Here is a 21,061-nt window from a genome sequence, read left to right as displayed (position 1 = left end):
TGCATAAGAACATCAAGGGACGATGTAACTGCGGTGCACACTTCTGCAAGCTGTTGCGCCGACCCGTAACTGCATGCTCCCCCTTCTTCTTGGACTAATGCTCCATCGACTCCCTGAAACATAGGACTTTCATTAGTAATGAACACAATATTGAAAAAAGAAGACACATAGGAGGGCGACGACAGAAGGACATATCAATGGCTAAAAACGAAAGAAACATTGTGTGTAACAATCACGCTACAAGAATGCAAGATCTGATGATCTCCATCGATGGAACTGTCCGGAAACGTACCTCGAGCATCTGAGTGACATCAACGGTTGTCGTCAATACGTTGGACTCCTCAGCATCTCCCTGAAAGACAGTACTTGCATTATTTTGGATACCAATAATTATAACTGAAAACAAAGACTAGAGGACGAGTACAAGGGTGTACCATTAGGTAAAATAATCACACGATAAATTAAAACTATTGATTTACATGCCCAAAACAAGTCAGTGGCAGAATAGCTAAGTAAGATTACCCGATAGGCGCTTGAAGTGGCTGATGACTGCAATAACGACACGGATGGAGAATCTTCCGCCTTCATATTGAGTGGATACATAAATGGGGAAATTATTGTTAGCTAATGCTACACACTACCGCAAGGCCGAGAGATAAATACGTAAACTTGACTCACCAGTGGAGGGATGTGGACGAATAGAGTGGGAATAGCGGTTGAGAGCAATTTTCGCCACGCTCGCGGTGTGTTCTTCTTTATTAGCAATGATGTGGAGTACATGTCTGAGCTAAAGTGCCTGCTGCAGATGCGGTATCGATCACCCCTCTTGTCCGCAAAGACTTCTAGGACTCTACTTTCAAGCTCAGACGGTGGATATCCGCAATATCGGACCCATTCTCTTATCTGATCTATTGTCTTAGGGAAAACATGCATTATAGTACCTTCAGATTTATTATGGGTCTTCGAAGGGCAACCGCCAATGGAACAGGCAGGCATTGTGGAAAGTTCTGAAAAGTAAAGATCAACAATTCTCTATGAATACCAATGTGTTAAAAAATTAAATGACACATAAAAGGTTCAATGCAAGGTTCGTTTTGGTTCTTGGAACTGTACACGTTATTCACATATGGATAAGTATTTGAATAACTTAAAAAAAATAGAAAGATAATTTGACTAAACTCAGAACATGTGACTAGTTCCTTGCATGTACTGTCTTGAACGAAAAGAAATTGGACGCAAAATGATTATGGTACATGGCCTTACCTTGACGAACAAACAGTTAGATGCAGGGATCAGAGTAGTTTCTTGTCGTAGAACAGGGAGCAGTTCACAGGTTTGCAAACTGACGAGTTTCCTCGAAGTGGTCACGGAAGTTCACAGAGACGAAGAGCAGATAACCAGCACCTTCACGGGTTGACTAGCAAAGCGCAAAGAAGTTCTCATTAGAAATATGAAGTGGGTTATAAAGAATTCGAAACAGGGGTGTGTTTGTGAATGAATGACGTGTATATGTCGTGGCATTATGTGGATTGCAGGGGGCCGTCCAGCGTGAGGGGGGATGCTTGGCAGGAGACACGGGGTCTGGAGGTAGACATGGGAACAACAACCCATGCTCTATAGACCACTTTGAAGTGTACATGGTCTTTGGCACCTCTTGGCCTTTATCGCTCCCTGACAGCTCCACTTGCCAGCACAAGTACCCCGGTGCGAACTGCCTTTGATAGGGCGGGGGGGGTGGATTGGGGCGGTGGTCGTGCAGACAAGACACAGGAAGACTCGTGAATGGAGACACACTTATGTGGATTGCAGGGGGCCGTCCAGCGTGAGGGGGGATGCTTGGCAGGAGACACGGGGTCTGGAGGTAGACATGGGAACAACAACCCATGCTCTATAGACCACTTTGAAGTGTACATGGTCTTTCGCACCTCTTGGCCTTTATCGCTCCCTGACAGCTCCACTTGCCAGCACAATTACCCCGGTGCAAACTGCCTTTGATAGGGCGGGGAGGTGGATTGGGGCGGTGGTCGTGCAAACAAGACTCGTTTGCCGCAGGCCCTCACCAAGGAGAGGCCATCTAACTGCATGTAAGAGGCAGGCTGCAGGATCTAGTACATGGAAGGCAGGGGGGTGAGTTTATAAATACCTCACCCTCCCAGGAGAATATATGGGTGCAGTTCACCCTGGAGACCCTGGATGCCTAGGCAGTTAGTCAGCAGCAGGCTGGCCTGTGGTGGCAAGGCGGCACGGGCCAGAGGGGGTCATCTCTGTACCCGGTGCCCAAAAGGATGATTTATTATGATCAACCATATTGATTATTTACCTATAACCATGTTTTGTATCAATAAAATCCAACGGCCTTTTATTGCCAACGCTTGAACAAAGTGGTGTGGTAAGTATTTTTGGGGGAGGAGGCAAGGCCGGGAGGCTTGATGCCAACCCGCAAAATAACATATGTATGTCTGCTGCATATGGGTTCAACGGTTATGTGGATTGAAGGTGGGCGGCCAGCGTGAGGGAGGATGCTGGCCGGAGACATGTGGTGTGACAAGACAAGGCACAGGAAGACTATTCAGTGGAGACACACTAGATTCATTTAAAAAATCAAAACAACCATTGTTAAAATATATGTTGGGTTTTATTTTAGATCTTAATTTCAATTGAACATAAATAATAAACATTACACATTGTAAACTTCCGGTTGCAGCACATCCAGGGAAAATCCGCGGTATTGTCCACTGTCGCTGGGGAAATGTTGTCTAATGGCAAGTACCGCACAGGCAGGTATTACTCTCCGAACGCGGTGTCCGAGCCTCCCGTGAAGCCACCAAGTGAAGCAACGATAGGCCACCAGCCTGTACCACCTGTGAAAAAGAAAGATGTAAACTGTATTAAAATGACAAAACTTTCTTATCAATGTCGATTCAGGTAAAAAATGTCATTCTGCTTTGAAAAAAATTCTATCTAGAAAATGCACAATATGGAACCAATTTACATGCGTTCGAATGATATGTAGATGTAATTTTATATGTGGGAGACGACCAGGAAATAGTAGTGGCATCACTGACATCACAACCAGAGTATACTTACTCGTTACTCGGATTACGCGGACGAACAGTGCCGCGAAGTTCGTGCATAAGCACCATCATCATCCTCAACACGGTCCGTGAGAGGCAGGCTTCCCTGAACTCTGGCAGCTCGGTGATGCATTGCGGACTTGGCTCGCCTTCCGAAATGTAGGCCAAGCACCCGGAATTTTCACGGCAGCAGCAGTTCTCCTCCTCAGTTGGCATTAGCTCGCACCGATTGCACGTGCACCAGGTGGAGACGCCGTCCATGCGACATGGTCCAGGCTCTTCATCCGTTGACTGGTCCTCCCAACTGCCGTCCGAATCCCCATCGTTTTCGCGTGCTTGCCTTTCCAGTAGTTCCTCCTCGGTGTACTCGGGCTCGTACATATACGGCATTATTGTAGCCATTGTGTGGTAAAGAAAGTAAAATAATTTACAGAGATGGTACAGGTGTTCACAAGGCCTAGAAGCGGCGAAGGTAGCTGACCAGAGCACAGAAACGAGTCACAGAATACTCAAAGTAACACAGAGAGAGTAATGGAATTGAAAATCTGCTGCTGTGTGTTGTGAAACGGTGTGTTTATACTTATTGAGGAAAGAGGCGTCCTGCCATTTCCATGGCGACACTTCATTAGCTGAGGCGCAGCGATTGTTGACACGAAACGTGCTTTGGTGTTGGGAAATGGGCGGTACGCGTCTGCTGACGTCAGGCTCAGGGGCGGGGGATTTGATTTAGTGCCGCAAACGCAGGTGAGCCAGGTCGATGGGGGGAAATGATAGGATTATCAGAAAATGGCGGCTGATTTCGAGTGCGTTAATGGACGAAAAGTCGGGTAAGGTCCATAGGAAAGTTTTCTACGATCTACCGATTTATGCTTAAAAACACATGGCCGAACCGTAGGGACAATAAAAAAAAAAGTCCCGGAACTATCCTTTAATTATTCTTCCACTTAAAAATATACTTTCCCATATAAAAACAATCAAAAAGTAAACCAGAAGAACAAAATAATCGAGGTTAAAGCATGCAAGCCACATAGCCCGCGCAGGTCAACAGATCATGCTCAATGCCCCTGCTTGAAATGTTAATAATTGTGAATTGAATGACATGAGAGGCAAGATAAAATAACACTGTAGAACGCAAATGCGACTGTCCAGTAACTAACTATTTTGCCTATTGTGGAATAAGATGTCAAACACATAATTCCACAGTAAAATAGAATCCACAGAAGACTGAGTAAGTTCCAGGAATTGTGATGTTAGGGTGTTATGGGATCACACCAACTGTGAGTAGCATTGTGGTGGTGGAATATTAAGAGCCTACTGGGGACGGGTCTAACAAAATGTATCTTGCATGCCATTTTTAGTCCTATTTTCACTGCTTGACCATCAGGTAAACATGGCAGATCAACAGCATACTTACATTGAAGAGAAGCGCTGGGATAGGTGTGAATCTCTCCAGGTGGATCAAAGACAGTAAATCGGGAAGATGACCTTCACGAGCACCGACAAAGAAAAGTCTGAAAGAATCAGTCAAATTAGGATAACTACAGCAACATCTTGCCAAGAAAAATGCCCAATGGGCATGTTCTACCACCCCAAATAGGTATAATTTACTGAATGTTTAACATGCATAACGTCAACGGAAAATCAAAGCACACAAACTCCTGCCATTTGATTTAGCAATAAAAAGTGGCATTCAGGTCCTTCCCATCTAAGACAGAAATGTCAATTAATAATGCGCCTTAAATTCTGGACTACATATGCATTAAACAGATACACAATTGAAATGCATTGATGATTAAATGGTTAGAAATAGACTATTGTCTTTCAGCAAGTGGGTTTCATTGAGACTTTCTAGAACAAAATCCTTTTTTTTCCCAAATAACTTTTCTTCGGATGTCGAGCAGTGGTTATTGTTTTACTTTAACATTTGTTTTTTTAAAAATGTATTAGCAAGAGATAACTTAAAAGAAAACAAAATACCTTTCTTTGCTGCCATATCTGCTATCAAGGTTCAAGTGAAGAACAAAGTCAATTTAATTTAGAAATAAATGTACAACTTAAAATGGTGAAGTACAATTGATCAAAATCTGCTGGGTAATACTTTTCGAACAAAATTATTTTAGTTAGGAATTAAATATTAAGTATGCACATGATCTGAAAGAATATGCAAATACACATGTATTTTCTGTAATTGAGATTTTGTTCTAAATTCTAAACAATGAAATAATGAGGCCATTTATTTTGACTTGTATTGAATTTATATAGGGCTTTCACTAGAGGGCTGTACAAACAAAATGATACAATCACAATGAATGTGATACTAACAAATTGGCAATGTTGCCCATAAGCAGAATTAATGAGGAAGAAGCGAGAAGGGCGTATTCATTGAGTAAAGAACAAAAAGTCACCAGAAAAGCAGCATGCACATGTAAAGGTAAAGTGTTCCAGTGTTTTGGAGCCAATAAAACAAAAGACCGGCAATAAGATTGGGCACACGGGTGACCAGGAACAGCTAGATGAAATTGAGGACTAAGACCATGGAAGAGAATGTAAAGAGATCAAATAAGAAAGAGGGGCCAGGTCACTAATCTAATTAAACACAAAACATAGCAAATGAAAGAATACGATAATGAAATGGAAGCCAACTAAGAGAAACCAAAGAAGAAAATCATTCTAGATGAGCGTAGAGTTAAATGAAATAAACGAAAAGGAATCAAAAATGGAAAAAAGCAGCGCTAAAGCATACACTGAAAGGTCAACCAGGAGAGCAGAGCAGTAGTCAAGTCATGAAATAAATGAGTGGAAATAGGTTGAGTAACCTGGAATGTAAGTGGCTGCTTAATTTTGGAGATATTCTACAAAAAGGATTAGGGCAGACTGTGCCATACACAAAACCTAAGTGAAAAAGTCCAACAAGACCCTCAAATTGCAATCAGACATGGAAAATGGAAGGTTAGGGGGAGGAAAGTAGACTGATGAGTGAAGAAAAAAGATGGAGCGCGAGAACAACATTTACTTACCCCTGGTGACATTCTTTCGATTGGATGTTCCTCCCATGTATTCCTCATCTTTTGATATTTCCTTTCGAGCTTCAGCTGCTTCGGAAACTTTTTTCCCGAAAAAGGGTGCTGTGCACTGGTCCAGTCGACTCAATGTCCCTCAAGGGCCACCGTCCCATGTCATCAGTATATGTAGCGCGCACAGCGCCTGTTGGCTTCAGTTTTGTTTTAAGCCTTTTGTGGAATTACTCTAAAAGAACAAGTTACTTACCAACTGTAGCGTTCTTTCAATTGGATGTTCCTCCCACGTATTCCTCATCTTAGATAGTTGTATCTTCCAGCTTGCTGCTTCGGAAAAGTTTCACTAGAGGACATTGTGCTCGACGCCGAGGCGTTGAATGTCCCTCGAGGGCCGCTGACGACTATAAACGTCATCGTAGTATAAAGGGCTCGAGCCGCGCCCATTAGCCTCAGTTCTGTTTTTACTATGTTATTTGCCCCATCAGCTGACCAGGCTTTATTGACCTTTGGCTCTGAAGGAGCTTCGAGTGCAACTGGCGTAAACTGGACGGTGGGGTAGGCTGGGAGGGTCGATGAGGAATACGTGGGAGGAACATCCAATCGACAGAACGTTACAGTTGGTAGGTAACTTGTTCTTCGAATGGATTGCGTCCTCCCATGTATTCCCAATCTTAGATAGGCTCCCATAGTAGTATGAATTTGGAGGAGGGAGTATCAGATAGAAAAAGTTAGTCATGCACTGTGTGTAGGACTGCTTTAGCAAAAAGACCCCCTTGAAATGATGTTGAATCCAGGCAATAATGTTTTACAAAGGTATGCATGGACGACCAAGTGGTCGCTGCACAAATGTCCTGCACTGGGACACCCCTCTGAAGAGCCGTTGAAGTTGCCATGCCCCTAGTTGAATGAGACCTTAGTCCATCTGGGGGCTCTTGTCCAGCCAATTTAGAACATTTAGAGATTGCCAAGATTATCCATCTGGATAGCGTTTGTTTTGATACCGCTAGACCCAATTTGTGCCCGGTATATCCGACAAAAAGTTGGTCAGATTGTCAGAATTTAACCAATCTGGAGATATAGAAACTGAGAGCCCTTTTTGGGTCCAGTCTGGGTCTTTCTACCCTCCTTACTTGCATGCAGAGGAGGGTAGAAAGAAGGTAAAATAATTTTCTGTGACAGGTGGAAGTCAGACTATTTTCGGTAAGAAAGAAGGTTTGACTCTAAGGATAACCTTTACCTTATGGAAAATGGTGCGAGGAGGCTTACAAGAGAGCGCCTGTAACTCACCCTCCCTGCGGGCTGATGTAATTGCCACTAGCAGAATTGTTTTCAAAGTAAGAAGCCTTAACAGGCAAGAATGTAGTGGTTCAAAAGGTATACATGTAAGAAACTTTAGGACTAAGTTTACATCCCAGACGGGTACCTGAAATGGTGTTGGAGGGTACACATTTGTCAGCCCTTTCAGGAATTGAATAACCAAGGGCATTTTAAAATACGATACCTCTTCTGAGGTGCACTTAAAAATATATAGTGCCGCTAAGTAGCCCTTTATAGTGCCAACTTGGAGCCCCAAATTGGCCAAATGTAACAGGAAAGAGTACCATAGGAGTGTTACATAGGAATAGATCCACATTCTTGTCCCTGCATCAGTTACTGAACTTGTGCCAACAACACTGGTGCAAGGACTTTGTTGCTTGGCCTTCTGGCCGAAAGCAAAATCTCCACTACGTCATCTGGGGGGTCCCAATCCTTATATCTCAGCCTCTCAGCAGCCAAGCGTGAAGGTTGAGCGTGTTGACCTCTGGATGGAGAACCCGACCTTCCTCTTACGAGAGGAGATCCTCTCTCTGTGTAAGACGTATTGGAGGGCAGATGGACATGTCTAGAAGGTCCGGGTACCATGTTCTCCTGGCCCAATCCGGGGCAATTAGGATCATGGTTTTCTTGAACTTTCTCAACCTCCCGATTACTTGAGGAATCACAGGGACTGGAGGAAACGCGTATAGCAGTGGAAAATCCCAGTCCACCACGAACGAGTCTCCTAGAGCTCCTCTTGGGAGAAATTCACTTGAGAAGTACTGATCGCTCTTACGGTCTGTCCTGGTTGCGAAAAGATCCACTTGAGGGGTTCCCCAAAGGGTGAAGATCTCTAGGAGGACTTCCTGAGCTAATTCCCACTCGTGGGACACTGTGCTATGCCTGCTCCGAGCGTCCACCGCCATGTTCTGCTCTCCAGCTAGGTGAACTGCCGACAAAGAGATTCCTTCTTATATTGCCCAAAACCAGAGCTGCATTGCTTCCCTGCACAGTGGAAGTGATCCTACGCCTCCTCTCTTGTTGAGGTAGTACATGGCCACTGTGTTGTCCTTCATTATCAGGACATTATTTCCCTGTACAGAATGCAGAAAGGCTTTCAGAGCTAGTCTGATTGCCCTCAGCTCCAAAAGGTTGATGTGCAGTTTGGACTCCGACGGAGACCAACGACTGCTGATTGTAAGATCGTTGGTGTTGGCTCCCCACCCCGTGAGTGAGGCGTCCGTCACTACTATTAACTCCGGCCACGGTTGCCAAAAAGGTTCTCCTTTGAAGATATTGTCCTCGCAAGCCCACCATAGTAGAGCTTGAGCCACTCTGGCCGGAACTTGCAAACGTTCTGACATATTCCGTGAAAATTGAGACCATTGAGTTTTGAGGGCCATTGAAGGGATCTCATCCTCAATCTGGCCTCTGGCACCAGAAAAATGCAGGATGCCAGCAGACCGAGCAACTTGACGAAATCGAAAGGCGGTAGACGGTGGGCGTTCTGGAACTTTGTTACCATCTGCAGAATGTGGTGAGCTATCTCCTCACGAGGCAAGGTTTTACCCAAGGACGTGTCCAGTACAGCTCCGATGACTTGGAGCCACTGGAGTGGTATCATTTGTGACTTCGTGAAATTGAGGGAAAAGCCCAGTCTGTGTAAGAAGTGGCAAGTCATGGTTAGATGTTCCTGGGCTTGTTCGGGTGAACTCGCCCTGATTAACCAGTCGTCCAGCTAAGGGCAGAGGTGAATCCCCCCTCTACTGAGACTCGCTGCCACCACTGCCATTAGCTTGGTGAAGACCCTCAGGGCGGAGGTCAACCCGAATGGCAGAACTCGACACTGATAGTGAGAATTGCCAATTGCAGGTACTTCCTGTGCTTGAGATGGATCTGCACATGAAAGTAATCATCTTGAAGGTCCAATGATACCAACCAGTCTTGGAGTTGAAGAACCTGAAGGATCTGAGAAAGGGTTACCATTTTGAACTTGTCCTTCCTGAGGAACTTGTTCAAGTTTCTTAAGTCCAAAATGGGTCTCAATTCTCCGTCCTTCTTTGGGATCACAAAGTAAGGGGAGTACCAACCCTTGTACCTCTTCGCTACAGGTACATTTTCTATTGCATCTTTCTCTAGCAGGGTTAAAATCTCCTGCACAAAAAGCAGGAAAGGAATTTTGGCAGAGCTGGCTCCCGGTGGATGGTCCCTAGACCTTTGTCGAAAAGGAAGGCAGTAACCATGGGCCACTGTTTCCAGTGCCCAAGCATCTGAAGTAATGCCCCGCCATTTGTTCAGATACTGAGTGATCCTGCCTCCCACCGGGGTGTTGTGGGTTAGTGCCTCAGAGTGGCTTTGCAGCGGCTGCAGCAGTGGCTGAGGGGACATTTGCCAATGCTGGGGATGATCTAGCACCTTTTCCTCTTCCACCACAAGGGATTTTTCTTTGTTGACCTTTCTGACTGGCCTGTCCTTTCCCTCTCCCAAATGAGGAATAAAAGCGAAAAGGACTCCTCCAGGAAGATGACCATGACTAGGAGTGTTGCTTGCTGGGGTTGTTTTATAGAGGCACTAAGAGATTTAGCAGCCGCCTTTAAGATCTGCAGCTTTTCTAAACTTTCGTCTGCCTTGCTACCAAACAACCTCAAGCCGTCAAAAGGCATATTGAGCAATCTAGATTGCACATATGGTGCAAAACCCCATTTTCTCAGACATGCAAATCTGCGCAGGACTGTGCTAGATGCCATGGACCAGCTTATTCTATCAGCAGTGTTCAGCCCTGATTGGAAGCATTCCCCCATAGCCTCCTTGCCAACTCTGACAATTGCGAAAAAACCTTCCCGCTCTTTGCCATCAGGGATGTGTTCAGCCGCTGCCATCATACAATCCCACAGGGTGTATGTGAACTTTGTAAGCGTGCAAGTCACATCTGTGGATTTTAAGGCCATACTGCCCGAAGAAAAAGCTTTCCGGGCCCAGGCATCAATCCTCTTGTCATCCCTATCCGGGAAGGATCGAAGGGTGGGCTGATTGTCCCGTAGATGTGGCCGCCTGCACCAATAAACTCTCAGGCGAGGGATGTTTTGATAGATATTCAGGGTCAGTTGAGGAAGGCCTATACTTCCCACAAACTTATTTATGACTGGGCCAGAATCTGGGGTCTCCGAGGTGGCCACAACTCTTCATTGTAATGCCCTATGAAAAAGGAGGACAGGGTCCTTTTTAGGGCCTTCATTGAGGAGGTCTGTAATGTCATCCTGGTCAAAATTTGGGGAATTTGCATTCCATCCCGTGAATTCAATGACTATTCATTAAGTTTCTGTACCCTGCATCTATCTGCATGGTCTGCAGGGTCGGGTCAATCAAAATCTGCCTCAGGGGAGGTATCCAGGCCACTGGCCATCTGAAGGCATTCATATAAATCTGTGATTTTACAATTAGTGTCTACTAATTCTTCTGGGACATCCCTAGTCCCAAATTTTACTCCAGCTGGAGTAACATCTCAGAGGATTGTTCTTCAAAAATGGAAGACATCGATCTGAAAAAAACCTGTCTAGGCTGTGCCTGGAACACTTTCGACTGGCATCGCTCTTGGCTTCGACAAGGGTTTCGATTTTGGCGTCGGAATTGGTGATGGTCTCGGTAATGGCGTCAAAGTCATCGATGCTGGCTAATGTCGAACGAGGCTTGGATGCCGTCGAGGGAGGAGTCAATGTCATCTTCGAGGTCGGCTTCCAGAGCGCCTTCGAAGGATGCAGCGAAGTAGCCTTAGACATGGATTTCGATGGCGTGTGGGTTCCAGATGCCATCTTGCCCAATCTTACCTCTGATTTATGCACCGGTTGGGCTGATTTTTTACTAGGTGTTTGGGAAATATCCTCCGATGATACCCTCAACGATTTATCGTCAGATCTCACGCGACTGGTCTTTGACCAACCTCTGTCACTTTTGGAGTGAGTAGGGGCATAGTCTGCACATTGTTTTTTCGAGGGGGTCAGGGACGCATTCTCGAAAAATTTTAACATGGAGTTTTGGAAAGCTTCCCATTTCTCAGGTGAATCATGTTTGGAAAGATATGGGCTGACTTGTGTCCGCCGACAAGGGAGGAGGAAGAAGGAGATCAGTGTCACCTCTTAGATTTTTTTTGACGAAGATGAGGAATATTTCCTCAAGCGACTTCTCGATCTCGATTTCCTCGACCTATGTCGAGACTTCCCATCCAATTACCTCGATCCCTTTAGTTTTCTCAAAAAAGACTGAGGATTCCTCCCCCACCGCCAGTTTACCTCTATGTTCCTTCAGAGCCTTGTTGGTCATCGCCTGACAGGAGCAGCACTCATCGACCCGATTGTCAGGGTCCAAGCACCAGAAACCATTTAGATGTTCTCGTGTTACGAAGCAAGTTATCGGAAAAACGGAACTGAGGCTAACGAGCGCTGCTCAAGCCCCTTCTACTACGGATGAGACTGATGGTCGACGGCGGCCCTCGAGGGACATTCGACGCCTCAGCCTCGAGCACAGCGCTGTAGAGGAGGTGCCAAGCTCGATTCACACCGTCCATTTTGAAGTACCAGGAACGTTCACGCCAAAATATGTGACGTATGATGAGCAAATAAACCAGCAGAGCCGCAGTTGGGCTCTTTCTAGTACCCATAAGAAGAACAGCACCTGTTGAAGTACCGACACCCAAGAAAACCTGGACAGTAAGGTACCCATTGAGAAAACTATATCGACAAGGGAGACAGAATGACGATTGTCAGAATGCAATCCCTGAAGAAGCTAAAAAGATACTGAAGGAAGACTAATGGCAACATCACAAGAACCTGGACTGACTCACATATAGAATATATAACAACCTCAGAATGATGAAAAGAGATGAAACAGCATGGATAAGTGACATGAGCCTAAAGGGAAATAATCGATGTCAAAGATATCAGAAATTATGCAACATGCACGATGAAGATATTCAGTTAGTTTAAACGTGTACATATGCAAGGAGCTAGAATTTGTGAGGCTTGCTTCTGCCTAGTAGCAAGATAGATTGCGGCATGCGCCACCTATACACATCTACCTCAAAAGGAGCATTTTATGTAAGTATACGTCCACTATGCACAAGAGCAGAATCAACCAAAGGTTACTAAATGTCTCAAGGAGAGCTTTGCAACGAACAAATCGAGAATTAAAGAGAGAAACTCAGACAAAGGAAAATCGTGCCAAGAAGCCAAGGGCGTATCGGCTGAAATAGACCAACAGTCGATACAATTTATGAAAAGAAGAACAGAGTAGCCTGTTCAGAAAGGTCAAGATAAGCCACAAATGGCAGATGGCTGGCAGAATGAAATCAAATACACAAATTGTATGAAGAATGAGACGATCTCACAGTGTTGGAATCACGTGACCAGACGGGCGAGAAGGGATGAAACTTTCACACCTACGCATGGACATGTGCCATGCACAGATGTCTCAACTTTTCCAGACCAAGAAGCAGTTTCGAGGCTAACCACAAAGAAATAATTGACACATGAGGTGGTGATTGATTGTAGCAATAATTGGTGGGAAGCTGGTGGTGCAGACAAACTCCCTGCACCTGGCCGGCTATTCTGCATGCTGCTCAGCAAGTGGAAAAGTATGTGTGGGGTTGTTGCCAACCCAATCATAGTGGACCAATTAATCTATGGTCCTATAGTTAGCAGAACCAATGAGACGTCATACTTTTAGTGATGTTTACAGGAGCCATTTTGAAGGAAGGGCTTAGTTGCCCCAACTGCCAGTATTTATCCAATCCCCACTCCCAGTTACCATATACAGATATAGCACCTATATTAAAGTTACCTTCCTAGAACCAATAGAGTTGCATGCCAAAGTTTTAAGCGTTACACGTCAGTGATGACGCGTTTTTAGTATAAATGATGTGTTTTTAATTAATTGCGAGAAGGAAGCGATTGTTGATATTCATGAACTCCCCGTTTGTTGTACTCATCATTAAACAGACTCCCTTTGCCAAACTATCGAGTTGTCATTATTGATTTGATCCAAGAGTATTAATCTGCATCCCATTCATCGCACAGGTGCTGCTGCTCATCTTAAAGTGCTAATGAGAATCCCCCATCTCTATGGGCTGGCTGTGGTCCTAGTGCACACTTGGTATTAGAGATAGATGGTTATTGATTAGATAAGACACCCATTGCCCGTCGACATAAGTAACTCTAGGTCCTCTGCAATATCACAAGTCCTTTGCCATCCGGCTAAGTAGACCGAGAGGCTCCCCGTAGATAGTGGATAGTCTAAACGAAAACCCTGCAGGGTGAGTTTTGAAGGAACCTGTGCTTTCCCACACAAACCCCTTCCACTTCTACGAGCAGGTGATCGAACGAAAAGCAAGGAGAGGCAGTAACAAAGGCGGTGATCCTGAGCATCCAGAGAGGAAAAAATGTGAACGGTGAGTGAAAAAAGACTAAACAATTGGCAAAAAGTTGCATGCCTTACAACAAGTAAGGGAAGGTAACGAGGGAGGTGGGACAAAAATGACATCAGAGTAAGAGTATAATGTATATATAAGTGCAAAGAAATATTGACCGAGGGTACCCGAGCAATAGAGAGGGTACCGGGAAGGGTACCCGAGCTAGAGAGGATACCGGGAAGGATAACCGAGCTAGGGGATACGCCAAGATACCTATGCTTTAATGTAGCGATAGAAGAAGCCTGCATCCAAAGTCCTGAATTAATAGGACGCTATAGGAGACCACAACGATTAAAAAAGGCGTTTTGAAAGGGATGGGCTTACATTCTATGTTGGAATAGCGATGGGGGCATGAGATTCACGTAGCCGGCCGACGTCTGTCACGTCTGTCTTGTGTTTTTCTTTTTTCTGACGTCACGAGGTAAGGACATTTTTGGGGGAAATAGCTTGAAAATTGTGCCATTGTATAGCCAGGATGTTGTATGATCCGAATTGATGATTGTTTGAAAAGATAAAAATATTTTTTTTGTGAAATAACAGGATTGGAGCTTGCGACGATTGGTGCTCGCTCATATTGTTGATTTGTTTGAGAAACGTAAAGCATAACAAAGTGTTATATGAGGAGAAGGTAAACAGATTTAAGCATGGAAGACGATACACCGTTAGTACACTTGTGCAAACAGTTGCCAAAACATGCACGTAAGCTGAAAAAGTACAGTGCAGAAGGGGTTAAAGGAACCGCCCACAAAATGTTTATGCCATGGCCCCAGGGTGGATCACTATCTAAAACGATCCTGCAACACATGACGACATATTTGCAGGCCACGTACACTGGTAAAAAGTTAGATAAAAGCCTAGCTACTTGTGACATGGGAACTATAATGACACGTCAAATGAAGGAGTCAGAGGATCCTTTGCTTTACATTCAGAATTTCCAAGACGCATGGGTGCTGGAAACGCGGGAATCTTGGGGGAAATCCATACCCGTGTTTTACCATATATTATGCCAAGGGTTGCCAGATCAGGTACAGAAGCAGCTCAAGAAATTGGTAGGAATTGAGGCCAAACCGTGGTCTGAAATGCAGTTCACCATAGCACACTATTGCAGGTTGCTGCAAGAGAAAAATCTCAAAAAAGAGGCTGCACGAAAAGCTGAAGAGGCAAAATTAGTGCAGAAAGAATTGTCAAAGTATGCCATTGAAGGGACAATGATAGCTAGGACAGACAGATCAAACATGCAGCAGGCCAATAATAAAGCGCAGGGTGAACAAGGCAATAACGTGTTCCACCCAAGGGGGAGAGGCTTCAGAGGAAGAGTATGGCAGAGTAATCAGGGAGGTTTTCAAAACATGCAAAACGGGAATCAGGACATGATGAATGGGCAAGTAATCAGACTATTGCCAATATGTTGGACGTGTGGGATGACAGGGCATCTAGCATGCACATGCAGAAGTCAAGGCATGGTGCAAAGCGACCAAGGAACTAGAATAGGGATGGTGAATCCACCTGTATTTTTACAGCAGGATAGAAATGGAGTTGCACAAAAGTCACACGGTGCAGCAGCAAGCGCCGGGAGCACAGCAAAGCTTGCAACCTCAGAATATGACAAATTTTCCGCAATGGCAGTCGCAACAGTCGCTGATGCAACAAGTACAGGACAGGTACTGAATTCTAGAATGAGAAATAACACTGGTGATGGAGGAAATCCTTTCACTCAGCATGGGACAAAGTAATATATGGATTAGGACAGCTCAATGGGAAACCCGATATGTTCGATTTTAAAGCAATATCACATTAGAGAGTGTTGTCTTGCAATATGTGGACATCTTAATTTGCAGACACGAATCTATTCAGCTATTGACTATATTGGCTGAGAAGGGATATAAAGTTGACCAGGAGAAGGAACAAGTTACTTACCTGTAACCATTGTTCTCCAGCATGGGTCTGCCATGGATTCACATGCTCATGAATATTCCCTGTTGTCAGGCTGGCAATCGTCAGTAAAGAAAAAATCAGTTTCAGTTTAGTTTCTGAACTGTCTTTCTCCCAATAACCAATCACTGGTCTCTGGGTCATACTGCCCCCAGCCAATGACTGCCCTCTACCTAAGCCCCTCCTCTGGCAGCCATCCTCAGAGTTGGTAGCACGTAAAGTGGCAGTAGGACCAAGTGAAGAGCCACAGAGGGGTAGGTGGGAGGGTTTGCATGTGAATCCATGCCAGACCCATGTTGGAGAACAACAGTTACAGGTAAGTAACTTGTTCCTTCTCCAGCATGGGGTCTGGCATGCTCTTGTATTCATGAGCATGTGTATCCATGCCAGACCCCCATGCGGCAAGGGTGTTCTTTAAACTCCTCCGAAAGCTTGTGGCGACAAGACAGCACTGGTAAACCGGTGATGCCTATAGCCCTATTGAAAATAGCATTGGAACAGTTGCACTATCCAGCGCACATGACAAAAGAGAATCTAGCGGCGATGATTGCTGAAGACTGTTTATAAAAGAACTTAGCAGAGGACGTTGCATTTTTTATGGTGAACTGTATAATCTGCCAGCAGTTCACAGCTGGGCATACACTAAAAGTAATTAGAGGAGTCATCCCAAGGCCCAATGGACCTTTTCAGCACTTGCATGTCGATTATGTCGAGATGATCCAAGTATGTAACGGGTACAGGTATCTAATTGTTGTGGTGTGTCCATTCTCTAGATGGATAAAAGCAGGTCCATGTACATACCCAGGCTCTACCTGTGTGGCCAAATTTCTGGTGAGAGGTATTTCCCAGATTAGCTTGCTGCTTGGTATAAAGCACAAGTTTTCTTCGGCGTATCATCGTCAAGGTAATCGGATATGCGAGAAGCTCAACTGCTTGTTAAAGGAAAGGATAGCCAAGTTGAAGCTTAATCTAAAGAAGGGATGGGTGTACTGCCTTCCACTGGCACTGTATGTGCTCAGAAACCAGCCTGCTTATGACCATCATCTTACGCTGCATGAAATAGCGACAGGCAGAAGGATGCACACGCCATTGACACTCTGAGATAAAGCTAGATGTGATGCTCAGCCGACAGAGGAAGTTTTATGATCAGAAATGCAAAATTACTTCAATTGCATGACATCTTGTCTTACTGTAATTTCAGGACAGCTGCAGCCACGACAAAAAGGGTGCAGGGCAGCACAGAACACAGAAGGTGATACTACAACAGACCCAATTCAAGGTCTACGTCTACCACAACTGTTCGCTGGGGACACGGTCCTGGTGAGAAACCACAAGAGGAAAAAGTGGGACGAGCCAAGGTTCAACAGACCATTTAGAGAGGAGGATATCGCTCCCTCTGCAGTCAAGCTACAAGGAAGAAGAGCTTGGATCTTCCTGGGTGATATCAAGCCATACAACAGAGAAGGCCCTCTGCCCGCACCCCAACGCGTAGAGACTACAAACTACGTGTAAGAACCACAGCACGTTGAGACAAGATCCATGACGAGGAAGGACGACGTATGACCATTAAAGTAAAGGCAAGGAACTTTTATGCAAAGTTGTGGCTTCAATTTGGACATTTCCTCTGAGCAATAAAGGAGATAAGGACATAAAAACAGACACTGTACATCCTATTTGCAGGGTGAAGAAGACAAATTGTACGTATAAGCCCCAACATAGTCTGTTGACTTTGAACCTTGGACTGAGGCACACTGAAGCCGTGATAAGAAAAGGGTATGCCAAATTTTGATCGAGGACACACAAATTGGAAGGAAATACAGTATCCAGACTCTTTTCAAACAGGAGCATTATTTGGACTCACTTATGGTGTCCCAGAGCAGTGACATCACTAAAGAAGTTTTAATTTACTTCGAGTTAGTATTAAGATCGTACCCATCGTTAGTGGGAAGGCTCACTAACATCACTGAATTTCTTCAAGACCCTGAAAACGAAAAGACAATAAGGAGGCTCCTCATTGTGATTACGGAGCAGTTCCTTTTGCTTCTAGAGTACGGTGAGGACAAGGCAAATGTCCCCAGCAGAAGCAGTGAATAGGCTTGTCAGTGTGCTAATCTTTCGTTTAATTAAAGACTGCCCAGATCTTGTTGGGAGACACACTGACGTCTAGACATTTCTTCGAGATCCAGCAAACACAGAACGTTTGAGTATAATCCTGAACGGAATCATAATTCAGGTTGCTCTTCAAGCTCATCGAAATCACAGAAGCTGCTCATCATAATTGCCAAGCAGTCCCTTTCACAGCAAGGACAAGACAAATGTCCCCGTCACCAGAAAGCAACGTCTTATTTCGCCCGATTGAGGACTTTCCAGAGATTGTGGAGAGGCCTGCCGGTGTTGACGTCCTCACCTTCATCAGAGACCCAGCAAACTCTACACAGATGAGCATGCTCCTGCATGGTATTGTAATGCAGGTTGAACTTTCTAATCATCAGAATTTCCGGAGAAGACTAAGACTTTCCCCCGAGGGACAGGTCGAGAAGGTGTTACCAGAAAGCTTTTCTCTTGTTTATGCTGATAACGACACATGTCTTCTAGAGTAAAACAGATAAGAGGCATTGACTGGGAGCTTGTTTATTTTGAACATGCAAACTAGAGAATTCCTGAACTTATTACCTTATTTTGATACAAGCAGAGACAGCAGAATCCAGAGATAATATTATCTAGAATGTATTAAAAGTTAGTTTTCTTTCCTTAAATGATCAAGATGGGCAACCAAAGCAGTAATGTTGGCATCCCTCAGGGGGAGAGACGCTCACATTGTCCCGGAACTAAGTGTTGTAGGTTAACATATAGAGGAATCATGTACCTATGCATTGTATTCATCATTGTTTTACTGTCACTGATGATTTGAACTGCATTTTTTATTGGTGCACAAAGTGTTTTCCGATTCCAGTGCACCCACCTAATGATGTACGCATTACAGCGACAAAGTCACCCAGACCTTTTATTGTCATTCCAGTCCCTAGAAGGTCTGACAGAGGAGTGAGTGAACTTGAAAGGGATGTGATTAACAATGACACTCACACATATATGGTAACAAGCAAATTGAAAAGCCGGAGACAGGGTCGGCAGAGTAAGCATGAAAAAAAGTTAATGAAAGACACACACACAAACGATAAGGGCACATATACCAGGTCTAGTGTCAATACCTGCAGAACCACGATCCAAAAAAGGGGAGAAGGTTGGACAACCAACAATGAGAAGTTCTACTATAAGTGAAGTCAAAGGTCAAATGGAAAAGGCTGAACTTTTAAAGAGGAAAAAAGGAGTTGGAGAATAAACCAACAGAGAGAGAATTTATAAGCACCCCTGATCCAGCATTGAAATGGGCAAGTGAAAGCCAACAAAACTCTCACGTGCTGAGATGATAACAGAATCAATAGTTCAATATGGCCTTCATAACCAGACAGCAAAAGACAAGAGGACAAAGAAAGAATTGCCAGACGTTCTCCTACTCAAATGGTGCAGATGAAGATGCCTGGAGCATGGATGGAGATGCCTGAATCCTCCAGTGAGAAGAAGCTACATGGATGCTATTAAAGATGTGATAGCAAACTATATGAAAACCTTGAGAATCAAGAGAAGCACACAAGAATAACAAACTGAACGACTACCTGGACAGCACCGCACACTTGGGAAACATCTGGTACCAACATATGAAAGAAGACAAAATTCCGAGGAAGAATGCTTTCTTTGTGCACTCCTACCTTACAGCATGGGGAAATCAAAGATCTTTGTAGCTGTTGAAATAGATGCGCAGATGGTGCACTGTCTATCCCACGTAGCAATGTCCAAGACCAGAGGCGAGCTCATGGGAAGTGATGCTTCATTGAAATGGGCAACTGAAGCAACGGATTCTAATGAAGAAGATTATGTACAAGACAAAGACAAGAAATAATGGAAAAACAAAGCACATTGTGATCAGATATGAGAAGCCAGGAGTTAAAGGAGCAGAGATCAGAATAGAGGCAAATCAAAAACTGAACGTTCATTGAAAAACTCCAGAAGCTCGAAAGTGGAAGAACAGAGGCGAACTGCAAATTTGGGGAACAGTGCCTTCACCAGATGGATGGAGAAAGGAGTAGTGATCTGCAGAGCATGGATAGTCTTCAGTCATTGCCAGCCCACCATTGACATAGTATGAATTGGATGCAAGCCATTATGGCCAAAACTTGCTAAACTATTGACATGGGTCGAAGACAGGAGGACCCTTACAGATAGTGTGAAATTCTGCTTCAGGAATAATGGCACAAGAAAAATGGGAGAGAATAAAAATTGCGGCCGAGTTTTTGACGCTCCAGGAATGGTACATGGAACTGCAGTGATCACGGATCATTATTGTGCATGTAGATCCAAAGCATATATCAGGTTGCCGAAGAACTGGGGAGGTATATGCAAACTGGTGAATGTCCATGTTCCAGCATTGGGGATTCCAAAAAGTGATCTGAATACAGACTGTTTTCCGAAAGCAGATGCTCACCTGAGGAAAAAGATCTATGGAACTGATGAACCGAATGAAGAGAGAGAACTACTTTTCTGAAAAATCCATAGAAGCCTTCGATGCTATCCCATATGAACATCGACTGTTCAGTCAAACTTCTTCAGTTTTCACCTTGATCTTGATGCTAAGAGTTCAGGTTGGAGCAAATACTAAATGGTTGCAGATAACCAGATGGGAGTTACTGCAGACCATCAACACAACCATAAAAGGATTCAATGCAATCAAGGAAGAGTTCAGGGCTATCCGACGAATGACTCTACAGAACAGATATTTCCTTGACATGATCACAGCTATAGATGGAGGCGTTTGTTCAAAAATCGAAGAATCGTGTTGCACATTTATACCATCTCACGATGACAAGACTGGAACCTTAGCAGAGGCCATAGGTATGCTGACGAAACTACAGAATCAAATGATTGATGAAACTGACGAAGTAGACGACGACAGTTGGTTTGGATCACTATTTTCATGGGTTCCACAATGGATGGCAGATGCATTCAAATTCCTAGGAGCCCTGCTAGTGATGATATTGCTCGGATTCTGTGTTACCAAGATAATACTCTCTCAGTGCCAGAAAACTGCGAAAAAGCCCATAGGGATGAAGATCGTGATTGATGTCGAACCAGGGTGGAAACCCAAGGACCTGACTGATGAAGAAATAAGAGACTTTATAAAAGCCAGCATTTACGCACCAGAAGGAACAAAGTTTCAATATCCAAGG

The 21,061-nt window shown here is 44.4% G+C and overlaps 1 protein-coding gene across 5 annotated transcripts in view; it reads right to left on the bottom strand.

Annotated features, from left to right (window-relative positions):
* The window catches only part of SLC7A6 (solute carrier family 7 member 6), an 874,508-nt gene that overhangs the window by 194,541 nt on the left and 658,906 nt on the right, over positions 1–21,061 (bottom strand). For all 5 annotated transcript variants that reach the window (XM_069653635.1, XM_069653642.1, XM_069653626.1 and 2 more), the window contains one exon: positions 4,489–4,585. In XM_069653635.1, coding sequence (XP_069509736.1) covers positions 4,489–4,585 — 97 coding nt within the window. The remainder of the gene's footprint in view (positions 1–4,488; positions 4,586–21,061) is intronic.

The sequence above is a fragment of the Ambystoma mexicanum genome, chromosome 1p (assembly GCF_040938575.1).
Source record: "Ambystoma mexicanum isolate Mex_15411 chromosome 1p, UKY_AmexF1_1, whole genome shotgun sequence".
NCBI lineage: Eukaryota > Metazoa > Chordata > Amphibia > Caudata > Ambystomatidae > Ambystoma > Ambystoma mexicanum.
Note: the sequence above shows the minus strand (reverse complement) of the source record. Positions and strands in the feature narration are given on the sequence as shown.